Below are 12,868 nucleotides of genomic sequence, written 5' to 3'. Positions count from 1 at the left end.
CTGCTCTCCCACTGAAGACACCCACCCATTCTCTGCCTGCAAGCCCTATCACTACACAACTCCAAAAATCAGGAAGGCTCCACCCTTCCTGATTCCACCCCACACAGAGGAAAGCAACTTCTTGCGATGCTTCCTTATTCTGGATGTGGCTCACCTCTTTCCCCTTCCAGCTCCTTTGCGCCCCCTAGAAAGCCTCCCTGGCTAAGGGGGACAGGCCCTCTCCTCAGCACTGGGCACTGACCGTCTAACCAGGGCTGTCTCTGGGCACCTGGTTGGAAGGACGGCAAGATACAACATGATGCTGATTTTAATAGCCTCTGGCTTCTCCACTGCATCTCTCACCTGAATGCCCTGCACACCAAATCTTCCATGGGATCCCCCTTGACCTCTAGGGCAATTCCGAAGAATCCAGCAGACGAGTGGGGGAAATCAAAATACTGACATGAAGGACTCAAGGGAAACCTCTAGAAAGAAGACACCAGACACTAAAAGGGATGTGTGTGAAATACTGGTTTTTATTGGTTGGCACAAGATTACAACCTACAGTTTCAATGCCCTTCCCTCCCACACAGCTCAAATGGAAGGAAACTGATTAACACACAGAAAGGAATGGCAGGCTCACGGGTTTAAGCATTTGTTTTTACAAAAAGGAGTGGGGTATGGGGGTGGTCAAGTTTTACGGGTAGTAACAACATTCTCTCCAGATGGCAGGGGCTAAGTCTGCCTGTCCTCCGTTGCTGATACCACATAAGGGACATATTAGTAAAGTAGGGAAAGGATTATATGTGTGGCTGGCCTGTTCTTAAGAGAGGAAGGTGGGATGGTATCTGCTGTGTACCTGTCTCAGACCAAACCTGGGGCTGAAGCAGTGCCCCTTTCTTCTCAGCCCTCCTCCACAACCTGACTGTACTGCCAGCCGCACCCATGGGAAGGAGGTGTGAAGGAAGCCTGAAAACATCCACCTTGAGAAAAGGAAACAGGAAAACTATTTCCTTCCGCCTTCTCTGGACCAAATTCCACTCCCCTCAGCTCCAGAGAGTGCTGCAAAAATCTTCCTTAGGAACGCTGTGAAGACACAGGAAAGAGGCCAGCCCAGACAGGTGGTCCTGAGCGGGCAAGAAGAAAAGCTTGAACTTTCCATGCAGTACCAAGCAAGATTGTTTTGGAAACACGCAAACAAAAAATGGAAACCAACACCATATACCCACAGGTTGGGTAGCTCCCAAATCCTGGACAGCATTTGGATTGGAGGTAAGGACCATTTTACTCCAACTCCTTGTTTTATAACCCACACCAGGTGCCAAGAGGTTTAAGGACCACAACTGACCTCTCTTTCCCTACAAGCAGCATTCCTTGGATTCCCAGTTTTGTTGAGCTCATTTGGGGTCATCCTTGCCATCCTCTTCAAAAATGACGCAGCCTCTTGGTTGTTCCATTTTCTATCCCTTTCTACAATTATGAACACACTGTCTAAACAGGAGATCTATATATGCTCTCACCCTGCAGCCCAAGAGATTAGGTGACCTAATGATGAGAAGGCTAACTTACTTGCTTTCCTGGGTGGTCTTGATGGAAATGAACAGCAGCAGAGTTCTGGTGGGACACAGCAGTCTAGTCTGAGCCACTGTGTGACTCCCCAGGGGACTGGTCCCTGGGTACATGGGTCCCTGGCTCTCTGTCTCAGTTCCAGAGACATTACTCAACTTGGCCTTTTAAGCCTCAGCTAAAACATATAAGCATGAGGGAAAAGGGACAAGAAATACTTTTGTCCTCTGGAAAAACTTAATACATTTTGGCTACTTAGGCTCAAGCCACAGGGTTCCCTGGAAACACTTGTTGAACCTGGCCAAGAGGAGACTCTATATGGATGGCACACCTGGAAAAGGGGAGAAAGCACACTAGTTCAGCTCTTTTATAAGTGGAATGGTCCCAGGGATGTTAACCTTTCTGATGCTGATGGTAGATGAGTGGAGTGGAGGTAATCCTGTGAGAAAACTCCTTAAAAACCCTTAAGCTGTGTGGAGACTACACACCACAGCTGAGCAAACCAAGGTGGGGCCTCACTGCCTCCTCAGAGCCCATCCCTGACCATGTCATTGGATAGGATGGAAGACAAAGTCTTTGAAATGGAGGCTGGGCTGGCAAAAGTAAGTATGAAGATGCTACTACTGTCCTTCCACTTCCTCTCTCTGATACACCTAAGAAGGTGAGAGACACTTACTTCAATTCCATTTTACACCAGTTCTCAACATCCTGAAATACTCTTGACTTCCTTAATTAAGCACAGGGAAAACTGGCAAGCTATCTTTCTAACTGAAATTTTACTTATTCTAACCACCAACCTTTTCTTTGATTATCAACCAGTTTGATAGTCTTCAGATCATGAAACAATAGAACAGACCTGACATTTACAAAACTGTACTACATACTTATTTCTTTTATAGTAGAGTTGACCAATCACTTTTCTAACTACTAATGCAACACCATGCCACTGGGCCCTGGACTCTGATGTTTCTGATCCCTGAGCAACACATCTATGTCCATTCACAGATGCAAGTGAAAGGGTGAGATTCTCAGAGGCTAAACAAAATTCTGGTAGCAAATTGGATTTCTGAAGAGAGAGTCCTCTTAGAAAATTCTGAGCAAAAATGCTCTCAGTCACCAGGGCCAGGGTGAGTGGGCAGGTTTCGGTCTGTGAGCTATAGCTTAGGTACCTGTTACTCTCTTCTGAACTCCTTCATGTTCTTGGGAGGACATAAGCCTCTTGTTCATTAAGCAAAGGCCCTCCAAGTCTCCTTTTTACTTCAGCACTTTGGAAACTCTCCAAGACTTAACTTCAGATCTGGGGAGGTTCTATGTGGAACAGACCTATCCCTTCTTATTCCTGCTCCTGGGTGTCTCCATATCAGCCTCTGCCTTCCCTGGCATAAGTTGTATCTGTTTTGCTGCAGGAACTGAGTAACCAAAGCTAGATATCCTTTGGACCACTGATTAGTGACACCTTTTCTCCACAACAAAGGGAGGTTAAAGACCAAGGTTTAACCTGAGAAACTTTTTTTTTTGGCAAGACAATAAAGAGGTTAAAGAGGCTATGTGGATCTGTCACTGCTTTAGCTTACCATTTTCAATTTAGCACCAAAGTGCTCAGGAAGACAGGCTCAGATCAGGACGACTTCTTAAAAGGAATTCACAGGCAATCTTACTGGCAAAATGATTTTCCAAAGCTGAGCCACTTGCCCCACCCTACAGGGAGGGGATTAGAGTCTTAAGGCCCAGCATTGGCATTGAAGCATCTTGCTTTTCTTCCTCAGAATTCCACAAAGGCTTAAGAGTGATCTAAATGCTTGGCTGGAAGCTCAAGTCTAGGAGAGCTAATTTACTGCACTGTTGAGATATTCTCTGCAAGGTAGTCACAGATAATAAGCAATTTAGTAGGTAATTAATCCAGACAAGAATTAATGTTCTCTGAATCAGTGATTAATATAATCTTCACATCTGGCCTGGCTGGGAGGCTTGGGGGCAGGAAAGGGAGGGTGGAAGAATGGGTAGCACATCAAAATGGTGATGAACAAAATGACAATGCTGCTGTTTTTGTATCCTTTAAAGCCTCTATCCAGGGTTTTAAATGGTGCTTTTTTTGTCTGCTTCCTGATAGGAAGTCAAATAAGTTTTAGTACCTAAGAACTGGGGATAAAAACGAAAGGAAACCTAGAGTTATTAAACAACTAACTGCTGGAGGAACAGAAGCAATGACTTCTTTCCACCTTCTAGGTAGCAATCTTACTTTTTTGACTAAAAGCACTTTCTTCAGCATTCTGAGTTAACATGGGTTCCCGATAAGCTCCCCTCCCCAGGTGGACAGTCTTATTGTCTAAGACAAGCTCAAACTCACCAAATTATCACTGTAAACAAAGCTTCAGGTCAGAGACAGCCAAAATCACATGACTGCTAGCCTCAGCTCAAGTAGTGTGCCCACATCATCACAAAATGGGATTCTCTTCCTATTAATTATTATTATTATTATTTTTTGAGACAGAGTCTTGCTCTGTCGCCTAGGCTGGAGTGCGGTGGTGAGATCTCGGCTCACTGCAACATCTGCCCCCCGGGTTCAAGCGATTCTCCTGCCTCAGCCTCCCCAGTAGCTGGGACTACAGGAGTGTGCCACCATGCCTGGCTAATTTTGCTATTTTTAGTAGAGATGGGGTTTCACCATACTGGTCAGGCTGGTCTTGAACTCCTGACCTCGTGATCCACCCGCCTCGGCCTCCCAAAGTGCTGGGATTACAGGCGTGAACCACCGTGCCCGGTCCTCCATTTATTAATTTATAAGGGGACTAGGAGGACAAACTATTTGATTAATTTGAAGGTGAGAGGTATCATTTTTCTCAGATGCTCCAACTAACCTTCTCACATACCTCAAAGGTTATCAGCTAAAGACAAGAGTTTCTGAGGCTAATGCAAAAACATGGTCAAATGTGAAACCACCCTTTTAGAGGCAGGGTTTGTGAAAGGCTGCTGGCCTCCAAAGGAGAGCATGCCTGAACTCTCTGGGCTCCCAGGACCTGTGGTGACCTCAAGTCAACGTGATGCACAGATAACAGTATCTTTTAGGGACTGCAGCCAATGCTCCCCAATTCACTTTTTTTTTGTTTTAATACCTTAAAATATCAAATGTTTCATTTTTAGGTGATACCCCAAGTGACAAAGAAACACAGCTCTCCTGGATGGTGAAGTCTCCACTGCAAAACTCACCAAACAGCACAAAGGATGACTCGGGTCCTCTCCCACTTGCTCCAAGTTAGGTGGGTGCCCTGATGAAGGCAAGGCTGAGTCACTAACATGCACAGCTCCATATCCTAGAAGCCTCTGTAGCCTCGAGGAGATAGGCTCTATCCAACAGGACTCCGAATAAATCACTGCCACCTCAATGGAGCAGTCTGACCTCTTCCACCGTCTTTAAGAAACAGAAGGGCCATCTGCATTATTTAATCACCATTCAATAATGTCCTCCCTCCCCATAGCTGCTTAACTGTCTCACAAGTGTCCTATGTTTTGTAAAGATGAGGGTTATTTGCTGAAATGCAGGTGAGAGTAGGATAAAGCTGTATTATCAATTACAGCCAACTCTCATTTCTCTTAAAGCAAAAATTCATCCCACTGTGATTTCTCCAGGTATTTCCTTCAATTCTAAATCCACCCTTGATATTAGAGAATATTAAATCACACAGTTGTGGCAAAATCACAATGTGGCTATTAAATCCTTTTGTGAACTAAAAAATGCATGTGGCTTAGGCTCATCTTTTTTTTTTTTTTTTTTTTTTTTTTTTTTTTTTGAAGATGAGGATGCGGACTCCAACAGAGGCATTAAGAAAGTACTAGATGAAAATGAGAACTCCGCCCCTCTCGCCGCTGCCGCCGCCACTGCTGCACTCACGGCGGGTGCCCGCGCCTCAGAGTTACCAATTTATTCTTGCAACTCCTCTACTCTCGTCATCTGACCTCATGGATGAACTTCAGGATGTTCAGCTCACATAGATCAAAATGATAAGAACGGTACACGAAACTTCCAGGACTTTGACTGTCAGGAACATGACATAGAAACACATGGTGTGGTCCACATCACTATAAGAGGCTTACCCAAAGGAAACAGACCAGTTATACCAATGTATCATGACATTGGCCTCAACCATAAATCCTGTTTCAATGCATTCTTTAACTCTGAGGATATGCACGAGATCACCCAGCATTTTGCTGTCTGTCATGTGGATGCCCCAGGCCAGCAGGAAGGTGCACCCTCTTTCCCAACAGGGTATCAGTACCCCACAATGGATGAGCTGGCCGAAATGCTGCCTCCTGTTCTTATGCACCTAAGCCTGAAAAGCATCATTGGTATTGGAGTTGGAGCTGGAGCTTACATCCTCAGCAGATTTGCACTCAACCATCCAGAGCTTGTGGAAGGCCTTGTGCTCATTAATGTTGACCCTTGCGCAAAAGGCTGGATTGACTGGGCAGCTTCCAAACTCTCTGGCCTGACAACCAATGTTGTGGACATTATTTTGGCTCATCACTTTGGGCCGGAAGAGTTACAGGCCAACCTGGACCTGATCCAAACCTACAGAATGCATATTGCCCAAGACATCAACCAAGACAACCTGCAGCAATTCTTGAATTCCTACAATGGACGCTGAGACCTGGAGATCAAAAGACCCATACTGGGCCAAAATGATAAAATCAAAAACATTAAAGTGTTCTACTTTACTGGTGGAAGGGACAATTCGCCTGCAGTTGAGGCTGTGGTCAAATGCAATTCCCGCCTGAACCCTGTAAATACAACTCTGCTAAAGATGGCAGATTGTGGGGGACTGCCCCAGGTAGTTCAGCCTGGGAAGCTCAAAGAGGCCTTCAAGTACTTTTTGCAGGGAATGGGCTACATACCATCTGCCAGCATGACTCGGCTCGCCCGATCACGAACCCACTCAACCTCGAGTAGCCTCGGCTCTGGAGAAAGTCCCTTCAGCCGGTCTGTCACCAGCAATCAGTCAGATGGAACTCAAGAATCCTGTGAGTCCCCTGATGTCCTGGACAGACACCAGACCATGGAGGTGTCCTGCTAAGCAGATGCTCATCCCCTGGACCATTGCAAGTCCATCCTTCTTCAAATGACCACTCCATAATATAACATTTCATCCATGTAAACTGGCCTCTACTATCTTTAACTCATGCATGGCCACTGAACCTCTCTCTAGTAGCCTGGATTTATCATTCTCTCTGCCTGCCCACCCCCTTTTTTGTATAGCCCAGGAACCACTTCCATGCCATACTGTAACATTCCAACATCTTTAGCTGATCAGATCTCTCCATCTCCCCTCTTGCCAGCTTTTTCCCGTGCTCCCCCAACTATGTATCGGATAAGATTCTTTGATCCCAACTCTGTGTGTGTGCGAGCACGTGTGTCTCTGTTTGTGTGTGCATAGTTCTGTGGTTTTAGACACGCTTTCTTGTAGTGCTTCTGCAAAAAAACAAAAAAGGGACTTATTTTGCATTCTCAATGGTGTTTTTAAGGGAATTAGGCAGAATAGATTTCTAGGTTGGGTAGGCCACTGCATTCTCTTCTGTTTGCAAATTGGTCAACAAAATTTGCAGAGTGATTTCAGGAGAGAGCAGCTCAGAGGAATGTGGAAAATCATAATTGCCATCTGGACCATTGATTGATTGTGAGCAATAGTAGAAGGGTCCCTATTACATAGAGAGACTCCTTCTGTCCAGATGAATTTCTGTATACTCTTCTATAAATAAAAGGGAGGAATATATTCTGCTGGAAGCCCATGAACCATCGGTGAGGTTCTGATACAACACAGAGTTTTTTCCAAGGAGTGAATGTGGCTTAATTACTGGACTCTCTTAGCACAGGAAGGTGGAAACAAAATGCCAGGCCTCTGCTCTGAAAAGCAAAACTGCTGTCGCTGCAGTATCTTATACTGGACATCCACATATCCACAAGAAGTGCCTCTTAGGTCTATGACGGAGAGTGTCTCCATTCCTCAGTTCCCAGAGAGCGGATAGGTATGGCCTAAAAAGCATGTAGATGGTGGAGAAATGGGTAGGGGAAGAGGAACAGTCATTAACATAGTATCGTGTTTAATAAGTATGGCCTTGATTTCAGTAGATGTAATGGAAGCCAAATTAAATTGATACAGAACACCCCCCCCCAAAAAAAAAAGAAAATGAGAAATAGGTGAAGGATAACATGTGAAATGTACACTCAGGTCTAACAAGTACCTATTACTTCTCTGGTTAAGAAGGTTTAGCAGGAGCCCCCAATGAGCACTGTATGTAGAGAAAAGGGAACGAGCAGGGGGAGGAACAGATCGGCACAGAATTTTTTTCTTCTTTTAAAAACCACAAAGGGTGACTTTTTTCTTCTAAGCAAGCAAGCCTAAGAGGCAATACATGGGCTGGCTCCTAATAGCAAAACAAAATATTTCTTTGCCACAAAGGAACTTGACTATGTAGCAATACATTTACAAAACTACTGCAAAACACTCCCAGAGGGCAGTGACCTACTCTGCTCCCCAGAGGCTGCAAGAAGCAATGCCTCAAGTGCCTCACATTCCATGGGGCTGTGCAGCGCAATGCAGAAGGCGGAAATCCTGCTGTGACACCACCCTCGAGACCTTCTGCAGCCTGAGAGGCGGTGATACTCCCACACCCTTTGATCCTTCCAGATGGCTCAGCCTAGACCTAGCAGTGAGAGAGCCCTCTCCATGCAGGGCGGATGGAGTGGTAGACACTTGCAAAAACAAAACAGTCAATTCACTAACTGTTCTATCCTGTTATATTTGCAATGAGGAAAATTAAGATTCCTGTTTCATGGGCTGCACTGTTTCTGGAAGGCTACAGAAAATCTAACATGGTTGACACCTCCTGGTAGCCCTTCTGTCCTCCTACACACACACACACACACACACACACACACACACACACACACACACAAAGAGAGAAAGAGAGGAGAAAATCCTGGTCCAAAAGACCACATGACCTTACTAGTGTTTCCCCAATGATTGTAATTTATAAACTAAAAATTTTTTTAAATCCACTGCTATCTTTTTCTGTCCTGAGTTTGGTAGACTTTAATGGATGCTCTAGCAATAACCAGAATCTAGGACATGCAAATTCACTGTGAGCGAGAGGCTAGGGATCTGCCCTAAACATAGGAATCTGTTTCTACCAAGTCTGAATGAGGTCAGCACTGGTAGCATTAATGACAAATCAATGTCAATGAAATATTCTGCAAACAGGGTAGTTTTTGTGCTTTCTTTTGATTCTTTTCTTTGGGGAGATAAAGGTATTGCAACCATGGGTCTAACTAATCTATCACTAAAGGACTGTGATAACATTCTCAGTAAAGACAGCCATGGTGTTTACGGTGCCAGGGAGGGAAAATCCCAGATCATCAGAATCCCAGTGCAACAGAAAACAGCACCAGTTTCAACAATTCTGATGTTGGACAAGGCCTCTTTTTGTCAGTTAAGAAAGCATAAGCCCAGTGTCTCAGTTAACTGCATTAACAGGAATCCATTCATGTCACTGAAAAATACTTGTTGGCACAGTTCACTTTCCTGACCCAAAGACACCAACAACAATTGAAACTGCCCTTTCGGGGTAGTATATTATTACACTAGCCCAGTCAAAACACACTCAAAGACCATTAACAAATAAATACATTACTGTTAGCACTGCAGGTCTGTTTTATTTTCTTATTTATTTATTGAGACAGAGTCTCGATCTGTCACCTAGGCTAGAGTGCAGTGGCATGATCTTGACTCACTACAACCTCTGCCTCTCAGGTTTAAGTGATTCTCATGCCTCAGCCTCCCAAGTAGCTGGGATTACAGGCGTGCACCATCACGTCCAGCTAATTTTTGTATTTGAGTAGAGACAGGGTTTTGCCACGTTGGCCAGGCTGGTCTCAAACTCCTGTCCTCAAGTGACCCACCTGCCTTGGCCTCCCAAAGTGCTGGGATTACAGGTGTGAGCCGCTATGCCCAGCCCTGAAGTTCATTTTTAAAGAGTATTGACTGTTTTCCTGCAAAGGACTTTCAAATCCATACCATAAAGGTAGTATTTATCTGGAAGAATGTGTTTCTTGAATTCCACTTAGCACTTGGTTAAATCTACTTTATTTTGCTCTTTATTTGAACAGAACTTTAGAATGCTCTAGGTCAGGAAAAGAAACTGTGTGTTTGTTTTTAAGAAGGATATGTGAATAGGAAGTTGGCATTCAGACTCAAGTTCCACAGTGTTGTTCTTCTCCAATGGGACCTCTCCTTGGGGATGTAATTCCTTTCCCAGAGGTATCATGGTATCCCAAGAATACAACTGCTCTTTGGCTCTGTGTTTCAAGATTGGGAGAGAGGATGTAAACTAAGAGTACATAGCAATGTTTTTTTTCTTTTTTGAAATGGAGTTTCACTCTTGTTGCCCAGGCAGGACGACAGTGGTGCAATCTCGGCTCACTGCAACCTCTGCCTCCCGGGTTCAAGTGATTATCTCGCCTCAGTCTCACAAGTAGCTAGGATTATATGCGCCCACCACGCCCAGTTAATTTTTGTATTTTTAGTAGAGACAGGGGTTTCCCCATGTTAGCCAGGCTGGTCTCAAACCTCTGACCTCAGATGATCCGCCTGCCTTGGCCTCCCAAAGTGCTGGGACTACAGGTGTGAGCCACCATGCCTGGCGAGTAGACAACAAAATTGAAAGTTCACCAACTGATGTTCCCAAAAGTGCTGAACACTAAATGACACAGGGCTATGAGGTACATACATTTCTTTTAGTAGGAGGGAAAAGTAAAAGTTTTTCAAAGTTTGAGTACTTTATCAGAATTTTTAAATAAGGAGAACTATGATTTTAATTTCACATCTTGGCTAAGGAGATGACATCGGGGTATAGAGATAATCTCTTGTTCTAAGCCAGGGCTCAGTCAGTGTACTCCTCCCTATCCCTCCATCTCAAGACCCTCTTACTTCCGAACTAAACAACACAATTGGCAAATGAAGCCAGCACGAAACCTGTATCAAAAAACGAGAGTCTGCAGTGAGCCAGTGTATTATGTAACCACTGTAATAAGTGATTACGTGGCTTCCCATATGGACCTTTCATATCCTGGTGGGAGATGGGAGACCAATGTAATAGCTCTGAGCATGCTCCATGGTGCAGTCACAAGTGCCGTGCCATTACAAAGACAAGCAAGCAGGTGAATTTCCCCAGTGTACTTTTCAGGAACATGGTTACCCAGTTCGGGGACAGGACTACATTGATGCACCTGCAAAGTACAGTTGGATGCTTCACAGCACAAAGACAACATCCAGGTCAGCACGGTGTAAGGCATATACGGACACAAAGAGAGGTTGCTGTCGGTAATAAGTAGCATTACGGGAAAGATTTCAAACCAGCAGGACAGAAATGGTACCTGATGCTCCAGTTTTTCAGATAAGCAATCCCAAGAATCCAGTTCAAACCCTACTGTCAACATGTGGGGCAGAATTCAATTTCTATCATTGTTTTTACAGATCTGGGCTGAGACATTTGCTCCTAGCTTGGTTAAAAAAAATAAAATAAAGGTTTCTTCCTGTTTCTTTCTTGGTATGGAAATACAGCTTAAAGAAGGAAAGGCCATGAGCCCTGGGAGCACTATGAAGGTAGCTGAACACTTCCCATACCTACAGTCAACGACTGGGAAATAGAGGGAGGACAGGGCAACCTGCCCAGCCACTAGCATCAAAAACGAAAAGGTGTATTAATTGTGAGGCTCTCAATTCCAGAAATGCCCAAATTACAAGAGAAAAAAATCTTGAAAAATTAAACAAATTTCTCTTTCTACAAGTCATTTATTTACATATTATATGTCCGATATATAATGTGTAGATAAATGTATCCTGCAGTGGAAGTGACCACTCTACGGAACTGTACAGCACATTATAGGACAAATTCTTGAAAGATTTCATCTTATATTGATATCTTTTAACAAAAAAAAAATTAAAAATCAAAGAAAACGTCTGGCCAGGGCTAGGATAAGACAAACAGGAACACTTCAGAATCCAAGGCAGGGGAAGGCTGTTGGCCTCTCTTCAGAGGACTGCAGGGGTGGGAAGAGGGAGGGACAGATCATGCACAAAAGTACTTACAAATTACACACCCAACCCCCACCCCACAATAAAAGAGAAGAAAAGCCCCATCACTTAACACCAAACAGCAACATTATTAATACACCCTTTCTTTGCTGCCCACCATGCCTCATTTGAAAGAAGAGGCCTGTGAGGAGAAGTGGAAAGAGCCAGGGTGAGAGGGAAGATTTGCATTTCAGTCTAGTTTCCAATTTCCATTTCTCTTACAGGAAGTCTTCAGTCATCTGATGCCTGACATCGAGCTCTGAGCAGAAACCGAGTATGTGGTGGCCACGACTGGGGTGCCGTTGTTGGCTGAGTAGCCTTGCCTCAATGTTTCAAAGTATGATGCCTGCACGGGTTTGTGATACTGCAGCACTTTTATGGCATCTTCTATTTTAAACCATTCCCTCTTCCTTCCTGTGGAGGCAGAGAGAAAAGAAACTAGTACAAGAGCAATAAGGTTTCTGAGCCTAGAACTTTTGAGAAAATGTAGAAAACATTAAAGCAATGTTTCTTAACACTTTTTTTCCTTACAAAAGTAACTCAAGCACACTTCATATGCTTCAAATATTATACAAATGTCTAATGTAGAAAGTAGGTGAGAAACCTGAAAACTGAAGAGCTAAGAGTAATTGTGTAAAACCTGCCCTCCAGAGAGAACTATGGCTAGTGTTTTCCTCCTGCCCCCCTGGGTCTCTGAGCTTTCCTTGCTTGCACATACATAGGGATCAAAGCCTAGCAGCATCCCCATCTCTTGTGAAAAACTGACATGAGGGCCTGACGAGGTGGCTCACGCCTATCATCCCAGCACTTTGGGAGGCTAAGGTGGGCGGATCGCTTGAGCCCAGGAGTTTGAGACCAGCCTGAGCAACATGGCAAACTTGTCTCTACAAAAAATACAAAAATTAGCTGGGCATGGTGGCACAAGCCTGTAGTTCCAGCTACCCAGGAGGCTGAGGTAGGAGGATCACCCTAGCCCGGGAAGTTGAGGCTGCAGTGAGCTGTAATTGCGCCACTGCACTCCAGCAGGGTGACAGAGTGACACCCTGACCCAAGCAGGGGAAAAAAAAAATCAACACAAACATCAGCTTCCAGAATTACTAGGATGGCTGGTTTGTAATCACTAATTTATTTAAAAGTTTTCTTATAAGAGTGAATGTACTGACATAATAGAAAAAAAAATTATATATATATATATATAT

General features: G+C 44.3%; 1 protein-coding gene and 1 pseudogene across 2 annotated transcripts in view; one reads left to right on the top strand and one right to left on the bottom strand.

The window, feature by feature from the left end:
• Window positions 1–495: 495 nt before the first annotated feature.
• NUDT3 (nudix hydrolase 3) overlaps window positions 496–12,868 on the bottom strand; it is a 130,499-nt gene continuing 118,126 nt past the window's right edge. The window contains exon 5 of the mRNA XM_017853581.1: window positions 496–12,083. Within this exon, the coding sequence (XP_017709070.1) occupies window positions 11,905–12,083 (179 nt within the window). The 3' untranslated portion in view covers window positions 496–11,904. The remainder of the gene's footprint in view (window positions 12,084–12,868) is intronic.
• On the top strand, window positions 5,607–10,277 carry LOC108516230 (protein NDRG3 pseudogene; annotated as a pseudogene). Its single transcript, XR_001881744.1, has one exon. The product of XR_001881744.1 is annotated as a protein NDRG3 pseudogene (transcript).

This window comes from Rhinopithecus bieti, unplaced genomic scaffold (assembly GCF_001698545.2).
Source record: "Rhinopithecus bieti isolate Rb0 unplaced genomic scaffold, ASM169854v2 scaffold_36553, whole genome shotgun sequence".
Classification (NCBI taxonomy): Eukaryota; Metazoa; Chordata; class Mammalia; order Primates; family Cercopithecidae; genus Rhinopithecus; species Rhinopithecus bieti.
This window is presented reverse-complemented; position numbering and strand designations above follow the sequence as displayed.